This window comes from Schistocerca nitens, chromosome 6 (assembly GCF_023898315.1).
Source record: "Schistocerca nitens isolate TAMUIC-IGC-003100 chromosome 6, iqSchNite1.1, whole genome shotgun sequence".
In the NCBI taxonomy this organism is placed as follows: domain Eukaryota; kingdom Metazoa; phylum Arthropoda; class Insecta; order Orthoptera; family Acrididae; genus Schistocerca; species Schistocerca nitens.
Genome location: NC_064619.1, coordinates 497,047,724 through 497,070,339, shown reverse-complemented (window position 1 = coordinate 497,070,339; position 22,616 = coordinate 497,047,724). Strand labels below are relative to the sequence as shown.

General features: G+C 41.1%; 1 protein-coding gene across 1 annotated transcript in view; it reads left to right on the top strand.

Annotated features, from left to right (window-relative positions):
* The window catches only part of LOC126262301 (activating signal cointegrator 1), a 131,852-nt gene that overhangs the window by 71,291 nt on the left and 37,945 nt on the right, over positions 1 to 22,616 (top strand). The window contains exons 6-7 of the mRNA XM_049958839.1: positions 7,563 to 7,708; positions 18,969 to 19,132. Of these exons, the coding sequence (XP_049814796.1) occupies positions 7,563 to 7,708; positions 18,969 to 19,132 (310 nt within the window). The remainder of the gene's footprint in view (positions 1 to 7,562; positions 7,709 to 18,968; positions 19,133 to 22,616) is intronic.

Below are 22,616 nucleotides of genomic sequence, written 5' to 3'. Positions count from 1 at the left end.
ATATCTTTCTTCCTTCCATTCAAAGGCAGACATTCTTCTGTGGACAGTTCTTTAGTTGCCAGTTGACTGCTCTTGAAAAAAATCACATTCCATTTGTGGAGACGGTGATTGACTAACTATAAGGTGTTAATTTGACACAATTTCTTTTTCCATGATTAGAATACCTAAATCTCAGCTGGGTAATGGGAACTAAGATATGCAAAGTTTTGAGATATTGATGACAGAAGGAACAATTCAAATCCATTCTTATTAGAATTAATATGTTATGACATCTCATTGAAGAGAGAAATCAGATTTGATTGTAAACAGTTAACCTCTCACTGTACAAAATTTGGTTGTATGATTTTGTTACTACAAGACATTTGAGAGATGATGTGTTAACCTGTATAGGGTTGTATGTTTGCTCAGCTGGTATTCAGCATTCGGTAACTTCATAGTTGTTCAGTGATGGTTGTCTTCCTGCTGTTGAAGGATATAATGAATATATGTCAAATAATGTACACCATACTACAGTACTTCATGTTTGAACTCTTGATTTTTATTTATAATCAGTGATCCTTGTCTGATGATCAGCTTTTTCACAAGCAAGAGTCAAGGCTTGCAAACTACATTCATTAACATGATATTACACAGTTCTCTAATGACAACAACTCATTACATGTTATTGATGTTTTGATACCTAACCACTGACTAACTGATAATACAGTAGTTGCATACTATTGATGTTGAATTCAAACTAACGACTGATTGTAGAGACATGTGCCAGGCCTATTTGTAGACAACCGTAATATCAGAAATTATAAAATGTTTGAATATAGCCCTATTACATGTTGAATAATAACATAAAAATCAGGAAAATTAAAAAAATATGAAGATGCAATAGGCAAAACAGCAAGTTTAACTATGAGCTGTATAACTAAAAAAGGCAGAGTTAGAGGTACTATTTTATGAGTCTGGTTTCTATGTGTGTTAGGATTTCCAAAGCCGATCATAAAGTTTTGAGAAAGTTAGGTTTTCCTAGTTGAATAATTAACAAACTAACACATTATTCTAGTGAAAGTAGGCATTTTTGGAATCAGAAAAATGTGGGCTACAAAAATCTGGTAGTGAATTTTTGAAAGAAGTATATTTTAGTATTGGAACATTCTGGAACCCGAAAATATGAATATGAATAACTTGGGACATGATTTTTCTGGAAAACATGAAACGTTTGTTGAAAAGAGGAGAATAAGGACTGTTACACTGTCTGTGGGTGTTGCTTATTCATGCAGGCAGCCTCTTCCTCAGTAGTTTCTCTATGTTGAGTAGGTTCTGTTTCGTATCTTTCTAACCTAGAAATGTTGAGGTAGGTGCCTGTAATTGTATGTACATTTTCACTCAACTATGCTACCTTGCAGTCAGTGATGGCAGAGCAATGATAACCTTGTGGTATCTCTTGTCAAGTCTTTGCTCTCAGTTAACTATAGGAACAGAGTGTTGTCATAGATTCGTGTGTGTGAAATTTTAATTGTGAGTAAAATTATTTAAATAACACAAACATTAGCTGTCTTGTGTACCCTGTCCTGTACACAGAAAATGTTTTTTTGTACTCCACACTTTCATCAAATTGTTTGCAGTTGATTCCACATTTCTGACAATACCAGTTGTCACAAATAACCTTGTTCAACAACATTTAAACACTATCAACAAGAATGTTGCATCAGAAGAAAGATTCACTCAAGAAAACTATAAAGTTATGACCCAGTGCACCCTTGTGTTGAATGCCTCAACTCATTAATTTGCCAGTGCTGTGTCCTCCTTAAAATGAGATCATCTCTCTCTGACATCCTCCCCACACCACCCATTCCCACCTTCCTTCACCATCCTAATCTCTCAACATTCTTGTCAAACCTTATGATTTTTCCAGATGACTTTCCCTATACCCCAAGGTTCCTACCCCTCCAGTCGTTTCCAAAGTAAAACCTGCCCCTGCACTCACCCACTACCATTTAATCTAGCATCATCTTTGGCGAATTACATTTTATCAAATGAAGACCAAACTGTTATTCACCAACCAACACAAGTTCACTGCACATTGTTTTGTTACCGGATGTAACTAAATTCCCTGACAGACATTGAGGACTTGTAATGGGGATAAATATGGTTAACCCTTTCACTGCTACAGATGTGTGCTTTGCATTCTGTGCTGAGGCGGCTTTTGTTAAAACTGTATTGCTTGCCAAACGCTGGTGCCTGTGCTGGGAGATGGTGTTCTGGTCAATATGAAATACTTATCATCCAATATTTTGAAAACTATTAGGCCAAAAAATTTAATTTTTGCACATCGGCAGGCCACATCATACGTAAGCATCCGAAGCGACCAATAGTGAGTGACCTCTGGATATGCGACACTCCAGCAAGAAGCAGCAGCTTCGGGCGATACACTCTGGTGTCCTGTGTGCAAGAAATGATCTTCCGCTACAAGACGGCTATTAGAATTGACTGGTTTTTTCTATAAAACAGTGCCTCTAAACAGTAGAATACTGTAGTTCGAGACTAAGGCAACAAAAGTAGCTTTACTTAGGAAAATAAGGTGACAAAGGAGCACCATGCATGAAATGTATGAAGGGAGGAATCTTCATGGGGAATTTCGTAAATTATATCATCAATTATTAAGATCACCATACAAATTCTTCGAATATGTGTGGATGAATATAGAGACTTTTGACTATCTCATCAATAAATTAAAGACAATTATTTCTTAGATGACCAAGAAGTTTCAACAGCCAGAGAGCGTGGAAGAATGACCAAATATCTTAAATAAGGAAGAAGGAGTGCTGCTCCGTAAGAGGTCTCCGTGGTGTAGCTAGCATCTTCGGCTACTAATCATGAGTGCAGTTTTGTAAGATGGAAGAATGACCGACTGTTGTAAATAGGGAAGAATGAGTGCAATTCTGTAAGAGGTGGTGTCTTCAGCTACTAATAATGAGTGCAGTTTTGTACAAGGGCTATGTGGTGTAATGGTAGTGTCTTCGGCTACTAATCAGGATCATTGTTCGGTATCGGGTTCGGCCTTGGCCACAGTCCTGTCACCAATTCTGTATGTTAAGTTTTGCCTATACTGTTTACACTGCACCTTGAAGTACATTTTCAAGGTTTTTCCAAAGTACTTGATCTTCAAGTGCGGACACACCTATCCCAGTATATCACACACATTAAATTGGTAATAAAACATTAGATTCTTCCTTTGTGCGGCCGTATTGTCCGTAGCTGCTTTACAATTCCTGGGGGTATTTTTCTTCCATCGTTACAACTACAAGAAAGTGCATGGTTTTTCTCACCACACACATTTCACTTTATTGAAGTAAAGCATCATCAGTGCTGTGTGGTCTCTAAAACGTAAAAAAATGCATAGTTCTGCAAAGCAGCGAAAAATTAGACAGCAAGAATCAGTGTCTAACGAAGAAAGGAACCGAAGACATGCTAGCAGATCATTTCCCAATGTAGGTGAAAAAGCAAGCGGAAATTATCGTAAGTAAAAACCAACAAATTGCTAATGAACTGTTTTTCAATCTTAAAAATGCCTTTAATCGCAGACCATACATGAAGTCTTACGTCAATAAAGTGAAATGTATCAGGTAAGGAAAACACCCATTTTCTTTTAGTTACGGAAAAAAAAATCCTTATAGTAAAACAAATGAACAACAATGAAATTTCACTGATATTTGATTGTTGGGAATGTAATTCATCAGCAATCAGTGTTAACCAAACATTTCAATTAATCTAAATAATATAGTCTACATATGTAATGCATACAAAATGTTTAAGAAGAAAATGAAGATTTTTTTTTATTTTTTTTTTAATTTAAAAAGCCTGAGCTTATTGACACCTCATTCATTTGTTTTCTTAGTGCCTTCAGTTCTTGCCAAAATTTAGTACTTGATTTGAAGGAAGCCTTTTTAACAGTTAACTGTCACATCAATGTATCTTATATGTGTAAGATAACTAGGGGTTGAACAGATGAAGTTTTTGACACTTCATTCTCATAGCTAGCAGCAGTAGTTTATGAAATATTTCAGTTTTTCCTCAAATCAGTAATTAAGTTTTTCTTAAGCAAACTGATTACTTTCAAGCACTTAAATATGCTGGTCACTTTGATATTCCATTTGCCCATTTCCAACTCTTTGTTTGGCTATGAAAATTCAGACATTGTGTAATCTATAGAGCATCTTGTTTTCATTCAGCTCAAACATTTGACAAGAACATATTGAGTGTTACTCATATGAAAAAATATGCCCTTGTTAGCGTACTCTCCCTTCCAAAAAACTTCCTTTCGATGTCTTGAACTGCTTATGAAATAAAACTATTTTTATGATCACTTGATTCCCATGTGCAGGAAGGATGCAGGAGCACCACAAGTGACTTGTCCGCTGTTATGACAACCGATATCTCGAGAATGAAAAGAGATATCATTTCACTCTCAACTTTAAATACAATTTCAATATGTTGGCTATATTTCGTGCTCAATAATATATGGCCTAAAATGAACTATACACAAAATCAACACGATGCAACCCAAGGTATCAAGCTGTAAAATGTGGAAGAATCAAATTTTTTCGCCAAATAGTTCTCTTAAAATTGAGTGATAAGTATTTTGTAGCAGCCAACGTGTCCACTCCAGTGCTCTGCCGCAAAGACCCATAGCTGTTACTTTCACTATCATATGTGATGCAGTGACAAGATTCAAAGATTCAAACATGTTTGAATTCAAACACAGCAATTTGTAGCTGAGGATAGATAGCGTCATGGACGTTGCTCACCTATGACACCTCCATAGCTATACCTGTGGCTATGTTTTGTCGTGTGAAGATGTTGTGTGCTGTCGGTCGCTTCTGTCGCTTATATAGGATGCATCCTTACAGTCTGATGTCTTCACCCGAAAAGAACTGAATTTCATTTCATTATACATCGTATATTCGGCGCTGCATCAAATTAAGTGAAACAGTGCTTGAAATTTTAAAGAGCTTGCAGAGGTAAAAGCGCATTGTGTAAACATTGCGTATGGTTGACTTTAGCACATACACTGCAGTGATGAACTGTAGATAAAATATCGAAATTTTATTTAAAATTGAGAACAGAATGATCTCATTTTGTTTCTGAGTTATTGTGTTTTATATCTGAAGGACAGTGCACGATGCACTCTTTCACATCCTTGCACAAGGCTAACTATATGGTCATAATAATCGTCATATCATAAACAAGTTTTTTTGCAAATAATAGCATGCAGTTATTTCCATATGTTGTATGATAAATATTCGAAACTTCATTCACTGATCACCTTCATCCTGTGCCTACTACAGGTTTATTTACATGCCATTTAGTTAAATTTGTGATATGCCCAGAGAGGGTTGTACCTTCTGTTGTGCTTGTGGTATTTGTTCATACTGTACTACTTGTAATAGTAATCATTCACTACAGTACAGAATGCAGGCTGCATGTGCATTTTATTTTTAGTGTGTTGCTGTTAATCATTGTGATCTACACATTTGCAGAATAGGCTTACATGATGTTACTCTATACGGTGAAGCTCTGTGCAATTGGGAGGGGGGACTGCTCATCAGTTGTAAGTTGAGTGTTTTGTACACCACCAGAAACTTTTACACCCTATCTTTGCTACAGAGTACCAGTGGGACTCAGAGACATGTACATTCACCACCAACAGGGCTGACTGTGGTCCTCCACAGTGATGCAACACATCAGAGTTTGAAGAGACTGTGTTCCATGCAGTGGAAGGGGACACGGTGATGAGTATCAGAGACATAGCATGTACTCTGCATATGGATCACCAAACCATCTGTCATGTTCACAAACCGCAGCTACCATTGTACTACCCCCAGAAGGTACATGCAATGCAGCCACAGGATTTTGCGTCAAGAGTGTACTTCTGCAGGTGGTTCTTGCACCATTGTGTGGATGAGCCCGACTTCACATGGTGGATCCTTTTCATGGATGAAACCAAGTTAATTTAGGAAAGTGTTTTCAATTCCCACAACATTCATTTGTAGGCTAATGAAAACTCGTGTGCTTCACGTCCCTGTGGGTTTCAGGAACAATTTGGTCAAAACATTTGGCAGGGTTCCTGGATTGGCATGTGATTGGGCCATACCTTCTTCCCCCACATATCGTGGGTGCCGTGTACTTGCGATTCCATGACATCATGGTGCATGGGCTCTTGGAAGATGTTCCATTGCATGTGCTTCAAAATGTGGTTCCTGCATGATGACACACCACCTCATTTTTCACAAGTGGACAGAGATTGTCTGGATTGGTGATTTGGGCAACAGTGGATAGATCGTGGTGGTCAGATTGCTTGGCCTGCATATTCTTCTGACTAATCCAGTAGACTACTACCTGGGGGATCACATGAAATCCGTGATTTACAAGGCCCCTGTGACATCCGAGGAAGACCTACTGGCATAGGTTATGGCTGTAGCAGATGCTGGACCAGGGATTGGTGATCGTGTGTACTGGAACACAGTAAGGAAGTACTGTATCCGTACTGATGTCGGTGGTCTTCACTCAAACCCTATTTGTAAATGGACCCAGGCGACAAGCAGCATTAGTCAGAGAGCAATGTGTGTTGTGGTATTTTGCATGTAGTGGTAAATGGTATGTTTCTGGTTATGTGTTCCAATACTAAACTTGACCGGCTTGGTCCCCACTACAAGTCCTCAAAGTCTGTAAAAGGAATTAATTTACACCTGTATAAATAACAACCAATACTAAACTAAGTGCATGAATGGATATAGAACTACTGACTGCCACGGGGACACCCAGAACCCAGTTGCCACGTATCATTCAAGGGACCTGAGTACCTGCTATGCCACACAAGCTATATCAATCGGCCTACCTGAGACTTCTTTCTCCAATCTATGGAGATGGTATCCCACCCTCTAACATATCCTCGCATTTCAACACCTGCTGGATTTAACGTCTGTTAACATACAATCCTCCATCTCTGTGTTTAGTATTGTTATTTTTTATTATGTTTTATATATTTTATTGCTTTTTAAATTCTCATCCCCCTCCCCCGTCTCTCTTTCTCTTTTCCTCATAGTTCTTAATTGGATTGTTCACTTCATTTTTCTTCTGCTTAATCCATCTTTACTCCTCACTCTGCTCTTCTGCCATCTCTGGACTGAAATTGGCACAGTGCTTACTATTGTAGTATTTTTGACCACTTACTCTCTCTGACACCTCCTTCATCTTTGTGTTACTTTCGCCATCCAACATGTGGGTCCCCCTCACACTGGCATCTGAGTGACATCCCCCTCTTTTCTAACCTTCCCCAACAACTCCCTCTTTCCTCCCCAAGGTAGAAACTAAGAATATTGAAAGCTAGGGCAGTTTCTTGTACTTTTATATGTGAATAGCAGCAGTACTTAGATTTTCCCCGTTTGAAGTTAAGTATTGACAAATCATTCTGTCTTGGAATATTTTTAGTTTTCAGCAAGAATATTATTGTGTAGTGTTATATCTTTTGGTTACTGTCTCATGCTCTTTGAATTCAAAATTTTGTATAGGTTTGCACACAAGAGCAGCAGCAAGTGCTAAATGCAGGTTCGAAACAGTCTGATTATTTGTACAAGAAGCTCCTGGAACAGAAGCCCCAGGCATTGGAAAATGCTATACAACAGAGAAACCGTCTGTTGGAGTATGACAGAACAAGGTAAATCCCATGTGTGTGTAATTTACCAATTTAAATTGTATTACATTTTCCACAAGAGAGCTTTGCCAATGAAAGAAAATAGTCATGTGCAATGCAACAAATTTGTGTGGTAAATTTGAAAGAAGAAAAAAAAACAGAGCATAGAAATCGTAGATGCTATAATTATGCAATGTAAAGCATCACTGGATGGGAAATTGAGGTATAAATCTAAAAAGATAGTGATCATTTACCGCCTGTTTGAAATATAATAGACATGAACATTCTTATCATATTTCTTTCATTGTATACTCCAGATGTGGTACTACCGTATTTACTCGAATCTAAGCTGCACCTGAAAAATGAGACTCGAAATAAAGGAAAAAAAAAAAAAATTCCCGAATGTAAGCCGCACCTGAAATTTGAGACTCGAAATTCAAGGGGAGAGAAAAGTTTTAGGCCGCACCTCCAAATCGAAACAAAGTTGGTCCATTGTAATATGAGACACAATTTAGGTCGAATGAATGACGATACAGCTACAGTAGTTTGGTTCGAGTCGTAAGCTTAGCAGTTAAGCTTTACCAGGTAGTGCTATGTGTCAGGCACTCCGTCCGTTTTGATAAGGGTACCCTTCCTTTTTCATGTGCTTCGTCTGGTTTGAATCGATTGTTTATTTTGCTTTGATCTGATAAGTGCTGTTTTCTTTGTTATACACTCCTGGAAATTGAAATAAGAACACCGTGAATTCATTGTCCCAGGAAGGGGAAACTTTATTGACACATTCCTGGGGTCAGATACATCACATGATCACACTGACAGAACCACAGGCACATAGACACAGGCAACAGAGCATGCACAATGTCGGCACTAGTACAGTGTATATCCACCTTTTGCAGCAATGCAGGCTGCTATTCTCCCATGGAGACGATCGTAGAGATGCTGGATGTAGTCCTGTGGAACGGCTTGCCATGCCATTTCCACCTGGCGCCTCAGTTGGACCAGCGTTCGTGCTGGACGTGCAGACCGCGTGAGACGACGCTTCATCCAGTCCCAAGATGCTCAATGGGGGACAGATCCGGAGATCTTGCTGGCCAGGGTAGTTGACTTACACCTTCTAGAGCACGTTGGGTGGCACGGGATACATGCGGACGTGCATTGTCCTGTTGGAACAGCAAGTTCCCTTGCCGGTCTAGGAATGGTAGAACGATGGGTTCGATGACGGTTTGGATGTACCGTGCACTATTCAGTGTCCCCTCGACGATCACCAGTGGTGTACGGCCAGTGTAGGAGATCGCTCCCCACACCATGATGCCGGGTGTTGGCCCTGTGTGCCTCGGTCGTATGCAGTCCTGATTGTGGCGCTCACCTGCACGGCGCCAAACACGCATACGACCATCATTGGCACCAAGGCAGAAGCGACTCTCATCGCTGAAGACGACACGTCTCCATTCGTCCCTCCATTCACGCCTGTCGCGACACCACTGGAGGCGGGCTGCACGATGTTGGGGTGTGAGCGGAAGACGGCCTAACGGTGTGCGGGACCGTAGCCCAGCTTCATGGAGACGGTTGCGAATGGTCCTCGCCGATACCCCAGGAGCAACAGTGTCCCTAATTTGCTGGGAAGTGGCGGTGCGGTCCCCTACGGCACTGCGTAGGATCCTACGGTCTTGGCGTGCATCCGTGCGTCGCTGCGGTCCGGTCCCAGGTCGACGGGCACTTGCACCTTCCGCCGACCACTGGCGACAACATCGATGTACTGTGGAGACCTCACGCCCCACGTGTTGAGCAATTTGGCGGTACGTCCACCCGGCCTCCCGCATGCCCACTATACGCCCTCGCTCAAAGTCCGTCAACTGCACATACGGTTCACGTCCACGCTGTCGCGGCATGCTACCAGTGTTAAAGACTGCGATGGAGCTCCGTATGCCACGGCAAACTGGCTGACACTGACGGCGGCGGTGCACAAATGCTGCGCAGCTAGCGCCATTCGACGGCCAACACCGTGGTTCCTGGTGTGTCCGCTGTGCTGTGCGTGTGATCATTGCTTGTACAGCCCTCTCGCAGTGTCCGGAGCAAGTATGGTGGGTCTGACACACCGGTGTCAATGTGTTCTTTTTTCCATTTCCAGGAGTGTAGGTGTTTACGTCACTCTAAGCTGAAAATGCGTTACTGCACTGTGTCATGCATTGTTTGTCGCATTCTGATAGTTCGTGTTTATGGCCTGTGCCGCTCGCGGCATGGCTTGCTTTTGTGCGCGCTACCGCCGCTTACAAAAGAAAAAAAAAAGGTATCGTCTCATTAGCGAAACAATGGCAAGAGACTGCTATTTGTTGTTACTTACACCGCTGCTTTCTTTGATAATGATCAACAAGAACCAAATAATAGACTGCGTATGATAGAACATGTTCTGAAGGAGAGTTAGGCGAAAATTTTTCTCCGTTTGAAAATCTTTGCGGCCGCTTCTTTAGTACATTACATTCTGCACAGAAATTAGTCATCTTAGATTTAAAAATCTATTCAGTTGCCTTGCTTCATTTCTGACTGTATCACTATTAGGCACAAGAATAATACGAATATAAACATGACACGATACGTATATTCTTCCGCGTTTGCTGTTGTCTCACTCTAGTTTCGTAGTTTATTAGGCAGACAGGATTTAAATGAGATAGCAGCAAACATGAAAGAATACATGGGAAAATGTTTATATTCGTATTATTCTTATGGTGAAGAGAATACTGCATGTGATTGACATTTCATCAGGTTCCTATTAGCAACCATCTCTTCTCACAGGTAGGAAAAAATTCAGAACATAGAGTTGGCCATATTGACAAACATTCCAAACAGTTTTGCCAGTCGGATTTTCATAGTACATTGAAATTCTGGTACATTCGAAGATGAACGATATGGAATTTGTATTTACTTCGTTGGATAATGTATGAAAATGTAGTGGTCGAAACTCGGGGCGGAGAAAAAAAGCTCGTCTTCAATCTTTTTTTTTTTAATTTATTTACTGACGTAGAGGTTTTGGCGCCAGTATTTATCATTGTGCCTACAAAGCATGCCTGTGTAGCGCTACATATATTCGACAGCAGAAGTTAGTTGTGGCGGCACCTATCAACATTTTTCAGAACTTCCGCTTGCTCTGCACTCGATTCTAAGCCGCAGGCGGTTTTTTGGATTACAAAAACCGGAAAAAAAGTGCGGCTTAGATTCGAGTAAATACGGTAATGATCACACAAGAAGAGCATCATTTGCCCTATTTGTGGTATTAGTTATGCATGACTATGTCATAAGAACACTGGTAGAGGTTGGGCCTGAACTTACAACTGCCAACCTTAGCAAACCATTACACTGTAGCTGTTACCAAGTGGTTTGTGTATTCCATTTTGCTTTGTGTTGTGCATTGCTCATTTTCTTATTTTTAAATGAGTGGAGAGAATAATCCTGGTCCACTACAAGTTTCAAGCACAATTATCGCAGCACCAGAATGAATCAGCAATCATTATGACCATGTGTCAGTTCTGCTTTTGTGGAAGCACAGAGCATGAATGTAGGCTGCCAGCCCTTTGAGGGGAGGGGAGGGGGGGTGGGGGTGGAATTTGTTTCCCTGCACTGCTCTTCTCCCCTTGAGCGGTCTAATTTTTGTTTGTTTGTAGCCATGGCTAACTGCCATGTTATAATATCCACACACTACCACAACCAGTCACATTGTTTGTGTTACATGAGTTTACTTGAGCCCACTGGTGCTTATCAGGCACCAAGGTATACAAAATTCTTAAATACTAACCAAGCAAACTGGTGTCAGATAAGTTAATCTGTAACTTATTTCTCATCTGCAAAGGTCCTTGTTGGATTTTTAGCGCACACATCTCCTTTTGTTTATCTTAAGACTGCTGTGATAGTCAAGCTTCAATCCTCATTTTGTTTTGTGCCATGTTGTATTTTTTTACACTGTTTGTAATATCACTTTAATCTTGGTGCAGTTCATATCGCCTTAACAGATTGTTAGTACATTGAAATAACACCATAATATCACACCATAAAATCACAGTATAACTACAAACTTTAGAAACTCCATGAGTGAGTGGCAGTCATCATTAGAGCTCCCTCTCGTATTTTTAAAGCACATTTTTATTATTGTCTCTTGTGGCTAATAATGCATTCATGCATGTCATATCTGTTTTGTTACCACAAACTACTTTTTCTTTCTTTCTTTCTTTCCTTAGGGGCATTTCTAAGCTTTCAGGCCCTTTTGTCTTATTTTGCCAATCTTATTTTTGTGCAATTACTTACTAACTTCATTTTCACTGATTGCCTCACCTCACATGCAAGGTCATCACAACAAGTGTTGCTCCAGGGGGCTCACATCCCTTTTGTGAGTATGTGTGTGCCAAGTGTGGGGTCCCAAGCCATTGCAGTACATCTTTCTTTCCCGTGCTTCAGGCTTACTTTCTGTCTATATCTTTCCTGTGACTGATCTTTAGGACAGATTCCCTGCTGGCAACCTAGCTTGCTCATAGGGCTTCATTTATGCCTTTTGACACTTTGTATATTTATTTTACACCATCTATTTGGTTAACTCATTAGGTTCCCACATCTAGGTTTGACCTCTGCCTTTCAAGAATTTTTAAAGAAGTGTGGGCCATGCTGTGCAAGGAATGTTGTCCAATACCCAATTTGGTAGCCAGTCCGTGTTGAAGGGGGAGGGGGGAGGGTGCAGGTCGTCAGTTACCCATGGCGGTAGCCTGCTGCTGGCCACACAGGGAATGTATTATTGATGCCTGAATTGTTAGCCCCTTGCTCGTGCTGATGAGTAGGATCCTGTCCATTTGGGGACATCAGTTTCCTGGGCAGTAACATGTATTACCCAACCTTGATGTGAAACCTTAAATGTCAACACTTCAGGCATACATCTTCCTGGTACATGGACAGTCAAATTTGTGGAGACTTTGGTCACTTCATGAAAACTCATCATGTGAGCAACCACCTTTCTGTGTAAACTGTGAAGATAATCATCTTTCCTGGCCCCAAAGTGTGCTACCCTAATTAAGGAACATAAAATACAGGAACTTAAGGTCTCTGATTGCCTCTAATATTTTGACACTTGGAAAAAAGCACAGTTGCTTTCATCCCATCCTGCTGGTATTGTGTGTGGGTCGTTGGCACTACCTCGAGTACTTACTCCCTTTGTTCCCTCAAAGTTGACCTCTGGTAGCCAACAAGTAAATTAGCCCATATATGAAATAGGCACTCTCACCTGTTGCAATTCCTGCAGCACCTTGACTTCCCACATCTGGCCAGAGAAGCAGCATCTTCCTCTGGGATTTACTGCTGACAGGACCCTCTTTAGAAACCCCTCTCCCTAGACATCTGTGTACTAGCAACGCAGCTCATAGTGCAACAACTAGCAATGCCTTGAAAGTTTTCCAACCCTCTGAAATAGAAACACCCCATGTCATTTGCAACCGAACCATTGGTCATTGATTCTGTTCGTCCCTACTGATGATAGATTGCACTGGGATCTCCAAAGGGCCAGTTGACAGTTGTATACCTTTGCCATTACCTTCTTAACCTCTCCGTCAGATGACATCAACGAAATCGTCAAAGACTCCTGTGTGTGATCACCTGCACCTCTAAAACTGTTATCCCCCATTTTGCAAGTCCCATCCATCAGCAATTGGTACCACAGTGGACTAAAGACACTGCAACAGTTATTCAGGATCATAAAAGGGCATGCAATATCTCAAGTGACAACCTCACAGACCAACATCGTCACCTTTAAGCGGCTCCATGCCGAGGCTTGCTACCTAATTAAATGCAGTGAAATGAAATGCTGGAAGCACTTCTTCAGAATTATTGCCTCTTCACCCCAGATGGGAGCTATGCTCCTTAGTCTAGTCTGCTGTTGATCAACAACTGCTTCATGTCTCCTCCTGTGTGTGGATATTTCTACTGATGCCTTGATTTTTGCTGAACACCTCATGACCCACTTTCCTACTGTTTTTTTCGCCCTCTTCTTACCCAGTTGCCTATGAAACGCCAAAAAAGTAAGTTGAAGACATCCCCCTATCCTTCACTCCTGGAAACCCTGAATTATATAATGAACCTTTGACTGGGAACTGCTTTAGGCTCATGACTTGTTTTGTGATACTGCTCCTAGCCCTAATTCAATTCACAAACAGATGATCCAACATCTTAATGTGACTGACAGACTCTCTTCTGCTCAGGATCGTCAACTGTATTCGGCTGGAAGGTGTTTCCTCTTTGAAAAGGACAGTTATTGTCATCATCCTAATCTTAAAACCAGGCAAAACCTAATGTCAGTTGACAACTGTCAACCATTTAGCCTCTCTGATATACTCTGCAAACATTTTGAAAGGATGGTAGCCTGAAGATTATGCTGGGTTCTCAAATTGTGGGCTCCTCTTTCTGGTCCTCCCAGAAGGAATCAACAGTCTCGAGACACCTTCACATTGGTCAGACCAGGTTAACTCATAGTTTTATCTTACATAAAGAGCCAACTCTGTCTAACTAAGAACACAGGGAAACACACAGCCTTAAGTAACGAAGTTTTATTGGGTCATGGAGTGGCAGCAAGAATATGAAAACACGGAGAGTAATCGCATGACTGGAATACCTTTGACATCTGAGGGTTCGAAAGCCTGAGTATGCACATAGAAAAATACAATTCCCAGCAGGTAACGCCCATGTCATGCTGCATGCGCACTTTGGACCAGGTGACTGCAGGGTGATCAGACCGTCCCTGGTGGCTGTCCGTCATTGTGTGGTGCATCATTCAAATGCTGGCGTGTACTATGCTTGCCGCATTGGCTCGATATATGGCTGTGGTAGGTGTAGCAACCACTCCCTTACCAGGGGAGGGACGAGGCAGTGTCATCTGCGATGCTGTAGCCAACGAGACATCCACAGTGCCTGTGGTGGCAGCCAAAGGAGCGAGCAGTTCCCAGTCCACTGGGACTGGTGCAGGGACTACTCAGATGAGGGCACATGCACAATTCCGTACACACAGTAGACAGGGCCAGTGACAGAAGGGAGGCCACCTTGGTTTCAGGGCCTGCGATTAAGGGGAACCAGCTCGGGGAGCAACAATCGTGAGATGGCGAGGGGAGGCATTTGAGACAGTGACCCAGCTGCCAGCCCCGCTGCCGACAGCACAGGCTTTTCACAGAGGGATGGGCTGGCATCGGTCACAGGAAGCAGAACCACTGTTGGTCCTGATGATGGTCCGACCTCTGGGGCTGGTGGGCATGAACAGGCATGAACAACTCCCGGAGTGACCAGGTCCAGTGAAGGATTAAGAGCCCATGATACCTGATGAGCAAGTCGATTTTTCGGATTGCATACTTCACAAATCAAGGCACTCCTATTACATTAGTGGTAGCAGGTTTCCTTCATTATCACTATAGTTCTGTGATTATGAAGAGGCTGAGAATTATGGTGCTGCAGTTGCTTCATACTTGTCGACTCAGTCTCTCTTACTAAAGCATGCAGGAGTGTAAAGCTAGTCGTGACTTATTGTTAGTGTGGAAGATAAGTGCACAATCTTCCTGCTGTAAAGTAGTACTGACAAGGCGAAATGACCGATTGTTGTGATGAGATGGCCTTTAACAAAGCTGCCTTTTGTGAGACTGTGGAGGGTGTAAGACGAAAATCAAGTGATGCAAAGTACACATTTGTAATTGTGCTCCATGCAAGGATGAGTGATATCTGGAATAAGTTTCATGATAACAGACGACCCTTCAGACGAAAAGTGTACGAATTTCATCCAATGCAAACAAAATGGTTGTATCCTTGTATATTCCACCTCTGACGTCAGAAAACATATGTGCTGCATCAAACAAAAACTAGACACAGAGCAACATCACTATCATATACCTGTGAAAAAAGTGTGCTGTTTCGGCATACATTTGGTCATGGTAACTTGTGTTTGTGGGCTGACAGTGAATTGTGTAGCCTATCACTCATTTCCACAAAAATAATTAATTTCACATTATCATTCATTTCTGTAATTTATCTTAATAATTAATCACAATTTCGAGATTGCATGTTTTCCTCATGTCATGTTTTCTGATACTGTTGTTTCAGATCTGTAATTACTTGAAATTGTGTATGTGTCAATGTAATTGTTAGACATTATCTGCATAGGTATTAAATATTAAAATAAATTTGCAGCAATCTTAGAAAGATTTTATCTGTATAAATGTATGTTATATTGGTATATAACTTACTTCTACTCTAGGCAAAGTGAACATTTTGCGACATTTCAGCTTGTGCTTGGGAATGCCTATCATGCCGAAATCATGATTATGTGAAATAAATTATTAGTAATTTACAGTGTAATGACAGCAGTTTCCTTCAAAACTGTTGTGTATGTAGCGTGAATGCCACGAGTCTGTGGCTATACTTGCGAATTCATGTACTCGCTGTCCATTCTGAGCGAGCTGAGTCCACTTGTATCTGACAAAAGACTCAAGTGACAAGTGGACAGTGGCAGAGACTCAAGAGGTGAGTCTACAGGCACTCAGTGATGATGAGTATGGAGATGGCATCACAGGAATCGCTGCCGAGTTCAAAGCGAGTGTACAGAGCTCATTTCTGATTTCTAATCTGGATGTAGGCTTCAGCCCACTCGATTTTTGAAAAGAAGTGACCTCCCCCCTGCACCCCCCCCCACCCCCCCCCCCCAGCAGCTTTTTAGCAACTCCTCTGGGCGAGGTAGGGGGATATGTTGTGTCCGTAACTGTCTACACATTAATTGTGACCTTGAAGTTGCCACAGAGCTGAAGCTGATTCCTTTTCGATCACTAAGGGCATAACACATTCATTTTAGGAAATCGGATGAATCACTCTCATTGAGGTTAAGCGATCCAGCTGCACCTTAAGGTGGTTGCGAAAGCTACTGGCACCAGCTGAACCCAAAAAAAGCGGACAGAGCTTTGAGGTTGATGTGTACCGTGAAATTGTTTGCACAGCCTAACCCTGGGACAAACTGATATGAAAACTCAGAACATCTGTGACTCAGAAAGTGAGTAGCAACTATCCCTTTCATAATACTGTCATTATTCCATGCTGGATTTTGCATTGTTTGAATGTAACTAATCCAGTTCATAACACAGCTGTTTATCTGACATCAGATGCACCACTTTGGTCATAGAAAGCCAAAAGTAGCAAAAGCGTCTCACCCAAATAACACTTTTCTCCTGAAGGGACATCCACAACTGTTGATATTCGTCACCAATAACAAACTTTGCTACAGTTGTAGAAACATCATCATTGATGGTGACAACCCAAATTAATTTTCAGTACTCGCCTCATTAACCACCAAATATGCAACAGAATGGATGACTGACTTGTAAACTGTGTCGGCTGTGAATTGGCCGATAAAAGGAATCTGCTGTTTGTTATAGCTTACCAACCAAAGCTTGATGCATGCCAGTGGTGGGGGGCCTAAGCCTGGCGTACATCCATGAGTTGTGTAGGGACGGGGTGGCTCCCTTGTCAACTTGTAATCACCTGAACTTCAGTGAAAAGTTTGTTCTGGCCTTCAAACAACATTGAATGAAATGGTGAAACAGCTTGAATATCCATGTGCATTGATTCTTTCAATGGTTCCTAAGGGGTTAAAAATACAATAACCACTGCCATGTGACCTTTCTTTAAGGCAAGTGGCTCACTGCCTGGGGCAGGCTACTCACTTTTGCTGTACAAAACTAAGGCAACATTAAGGAAGTGGAGTTTGGTGTCCCTTTTGCTGATGACATGTTTGCCCATGGCAACCCAGTGAGCATGTTCGTACCGTAGCCACTACCACCTCTAGCGCACTAGGTTTCACTCAGTGGGAGTGCATGCTGGCAACAATAGTAATGCCACTCCAAGCCTCTACATAGCGTGCCACAATACAGTTAACCTCAAACAACTGTGCATTATTTTAAACCTCTTTCAATGTAGGGTCCTTAAAATGATGGGCCTGTTGACACATTTCCTTATCAGACACCAAATGAATGATGGACATGGTGTCTGCATACAATTCCCGAATTTATTAGTGACAAAACAACATTTACGACTAACGACATGAAGCTCGGCTGCCAGATCTCTGTATGACTGCTGCGACTGTTTGCAATACTGGTAGAACTCAACATGCGCAGCGACCACATGTGTCCACTTGCAGTGGTAAGAGGGCAGCAAGTTGCATACATACTCAAAAGAAAGTGATGTTGGTTCCTGTATGGAAGCTACGTATAAGGAAAGAGCCTTAGAGACCTTCTTGTTTATCGTCTGCAATGCCATGGAATGTTGGCAAGCTACTTCTTGTAAGTGTCCCAATCTTCTGCAGAATCATCACAAGGTAGGAATGGCGTCAAGTAAACAACCGATGGCTGAGTCTGGGTCATTGGAACCAGCAACCTTTCCAACACTGCCGTATTCATCTGCTGCTGTTGTAGAAGTGCCTGGAGGATAGCCTCCATGGATGAGCCGAACAGCAGAGGAGCCACAGAACCTGAAACAGATGAAAACTTACATTTGCTTGTTGCTACTTGTATTCTACCTAGGAACAAAAGAAAATTCATTTTGTTGGCTCATGGAGTGACAGCAAGAATATGAGAACACAGAGAGTAATCACATGACAGGAATACATTTGCCAACTAAGGGCTCGTAGGCTCGAGTATCTACGTACAAAGATACAATTTTTGGTAGGCACTGCGGGTGTTACACAGCATACGCATGTCGGACCAGGCGAATGCTGTAAGTTATTGGACCACTTTAGGTGGCCACCTTGCTTGTTGTGTGGTGTGTTGTTCAAATTCAGGTGCATACTATGCTTACCATAGTGACCCAACTTATGGCCATGGCAGATGTAGTAACCGGCAGGCTACTACGACCCCCTCTAAGACAGCGACTCGCATCCTGGTGGAATGCAAGGATCTCCAAGTCAAGCATGGTTTTCGAATTCTTTGCCTATAGTGTTGCCAGACGGTGTAGGCACAGTTGGACTGGTTCTTTGTTTAGTTGGAGAAAGTGGTGTTATTCTTAGATCTAACTTTTTAAACTGCTTTCAGGATGGTGTCAAGGTGATTGAGGTTGGGTCATCTCCCACTGCATACTGGGCATGCTTGGAATAGTGGGTAGGAGGAATTCTAACTGCTTACAGTGATGATTTGGAAAACATTGGGGTGTGCTGAACATTTCTTTCATTTCACCTTCTTCACTCAAATATTAATGTTGAAACTGACAATTTATAAATATTTGAAATCTTTATTTTCAGTCAGAAGAGGACACACGTAATCGATGATGAAAGTGATTACTTCTCTTCAAATTCATCCTGGCTAACTAAAGAAGAAAGAGAGAAGTTGCAGAAGCTGGAGGCAGAGATGAGAGCTAAGCGACATTCTTCTCGTCTGGATAGAAAAGTGACACTTGATTTTGCAGGTAAATTATATATCTGTGTGTGCGTGTGTGTGTTTGTGTTTGATGTTTCAGAAAGTCTGTCAGAAATAACACAAAGCTCACACTATTTTTAATTATAGTTCAGTTTCTTTACACTTCATTCCCCTCATTAGTATATAGCGTTTACTCTATTGTATCTTTTACTTAAAGTTCTACTGTGGTGTGCCAAGAGATAGATATTTGCATGTTGAAAGTTTTTTAGGGACTGATAAAATATTCTATAAACATATGATCATTCGTATAAGTTCTACAGTCTCGATTAAGGGCATGCAGCTGGTTTATTTACTGCTGTTTATGTTGGGCTGATATAACTCAAGGAATGTATGCCCTGGCAAATCCAGGAAAAACTGAACTGATACTCCAACAAAGAATTTTACTTTAGCCCACTACTTCAAAATAATATTGGAGCAATTAAATATAAAAGAGAGAGTAACACAAAAAACTATTACTGCAAAGAAAATGTACCATTTACAGCAAAAACACACAGTGCACACACAAGTGTCTGCCGACAGCAAAACTTGTCAAAGGCTTTAGGATGAAGACAATGCAGTACTTCGTAACAAAAAACTGCTTTCGATGAGTGTGACATCACAACTCTACATTTCTAACAGGTCGTGGGAAAATATTTGCAAGTGGGGGCTTGCAAATCATCACTTTCAAAGGAAATCTTCTTTTACGCAAGATGAATTATGTTAAGTGTGAGAATATGTAGTAAATTTCTTATATCATGGAGCGTTTCACTCTCATTGAAAACTGAACCCTTTGAGAACCAACCACTTAGAAAAATTTTGGGCCCAGAAGATGGCCATTTAAGTGATTATTTAAAATGTTACTGATATGTTTGTGTTTGCTATATTTTAAAGGGTAAGAAACACCAAGAAAGACCAATATTATACATGACAGCTTAGCTTTTCTTGTAGGTATACTGTATGTATATTAGTTTAAACCATTAACTTTCCCTGTTTGTGTGTTGCTGTTACGTAAGTCGTAGTGTTACTGGCTGACTACATCACGTGTCCTGTGCTCTCAATATCTGCCATCAGTGGTGGGCAAGATCACATGATCTGAACTAAGTTTGGCTGAAAAAAGCACATCTCAGTCACGATTTCAGTGTTTCAGAAGCTGTTGTGGTCTTTAGTCTGAAGACTGGTTTGATGCAGCTGTCCATGCCACTCTATTCTGCATGAACCTTTTCATCTCCAAATAACTGCTGCAACATACATTGTTCTGAATCTGCTTACTGTATTCATCTCTTGCTCTCCCTCTACCATATTTACACCACCTCCACCACTCTCCTCTAATACTAAATTGATCTCTTGATGTCGCAGAATGTGTCCTACCAACTGGTTCCTTCTTCTGGTCAAGTTGTGCTCCAAATTTCGTCTCTCCCCCAATACTATTCAGTACCTCCTCAGTAGTTACTTGATCTACCCATCTAATTTTCAATATTCTTCTCTTGCACCACATTTCGAAAGTTTCTATTGTCTTTTTGTCTAAACTGATTACCATCCATGTTTCGCTTCCATACAAAGCTACACTCCAGATAATTACTTTCAGGAAAGACTTCCTGACGCTTTATATTCGATGTTAACAAATTTATCTTCTCCAGAAATGGTTTTCATGCCTTTTCCAATCTATATTTTATATCCTCTCTACTTCGGCCATCATCAGTTATTTTGCCACCCATATAATAAAGCTAGTGTTCTTCTTTAACTGTATTGTTTCGTAATCTAAATCCCTTTGCATCACCTGATTTAATTTGACTACATTCCATTATCCTTGTTTTGCTTTTGTTGACGTTAATCATATCCTGCTTTCAAGATGGAGTCCATTCCCTTCAACTGCTCTTACAAGTCCTTTTCTGTCTCTAACAGAATTACAATGTTGTTGGAGAACCTCAAATCTTTTATTTCTTTTCCCTGAACTTTAATTCCTGCTCCAAATGTTTCTTTGGTTTCCTTCACTGCTGCTTCAGTGTAAAGACTGAATAACATCAGGGATAGGCTACAACCCTGTCTCACTCCCTTCTCAACCACTGCTTCCTTTTAATGCCCCTCAACTCTTGTAACTGACGTCTGGTTTCTGTACAAGTTGTAAATAGCCTTACACTCCCTGTATTTTACACCTGCTAGTTTCAGAATTTCAGAGAAAGTATTCCAGTCAGTATTGTCAAAAGCTTTCTCTAAGTATACAAATGCTATAAATGTAGGTTTGCCTTCCCTTAACCTATCTTCTAAGATAAATTGTGGGATCAATATTTTCTCGTGTGTTCTTACATTTCTCTGGACTCCAGACTGATCTTCCCTGTGGCTGACATCTATGAGTTTTTCCATTCTTCTGTACAGAATTCATGTTAGTATTTTGCAACAGTGACTTACTAAACTGATAGTTAAGTAATTTTCACACCTGTCGGCAATTGTTTTCTTTGGAATTGGAATTATTACATTCTTCTTAAAGTCTGACGGTATTTTGCCTGTCTCGTACAACTTTCACACTAGATGAAAGAGTTTTCTCATGGCTGGCTCTCCTAAGGCTATCAGTAGTTCTGATGGAACATTGTCTACTCCTGGAGCGGAATATTGTCTGTCCTGGGGCCTTGTTTGGACTTGCATTTTTCAGAGCTCTTGTCAAATTCTTCTCACAGTATCAAATCTTCCATATCATCTTCATCTACGTCCACTTCAGAAGCTACCGTGATGTATTTGGTGGAATTTGTATTTATATTTTTGTAATAGAAAAATATGCAGTGTACATGGTGCCGCACATCAAAGATTTTTCCAAAACATTGTTTTTTGCTGGGTTTTGTTTCCTAAAGTGTTGGAAAGTTCTTCCTTTCGAAGGAATGACAAGTTTTACAGCTCTGAGAGAAAGTATGTTGTTACTTAACACAGAAAAAATGTACTTTCACCTGGGATATGGTGTATTTTCACCTAGGAAAAAGTGTATTTTTTACACACACACACACACACACACACACACAGGGTGTACATAAAGTCCGGGAACACTTTCAATTATTTATTGCACAAGAACCAAACTTTGTACAGCGTAGTTTGGTAATTTGCCAATGGTTAATGCTAGTCACAAACATGGCGAGTTCAGTGTGGAGCGATCTTTCTGTGTGCTGGAGTCCGACAAAAACAAGTGTACTACAGCTGTTCAAAGGATGTTTAGAACAAAGTATGGTAAGAAACCACCACTGGAACAACAAATTTGTTAAGATGGGTTGCTTGTTCCCGGCAAAGGGAAGCGGCCGTTCCAGTGTGAGTGAAGTAAATGTGGAACGCGGACAAGAGACAAGGAGTCCAAAGAAATCGGTGCGTCATGCATCCTGTGAACTCGAAACGGCTGCAATGTCAGTGTGGAAAGCCCTGCGACAGAAGCTGTCTATGAAACCATTCAAATTGGAGTTAGTGCAGAAGCGCAATGAGGACAACAAAGACAAATGTTTTGAGTTTTGTTCACAGTT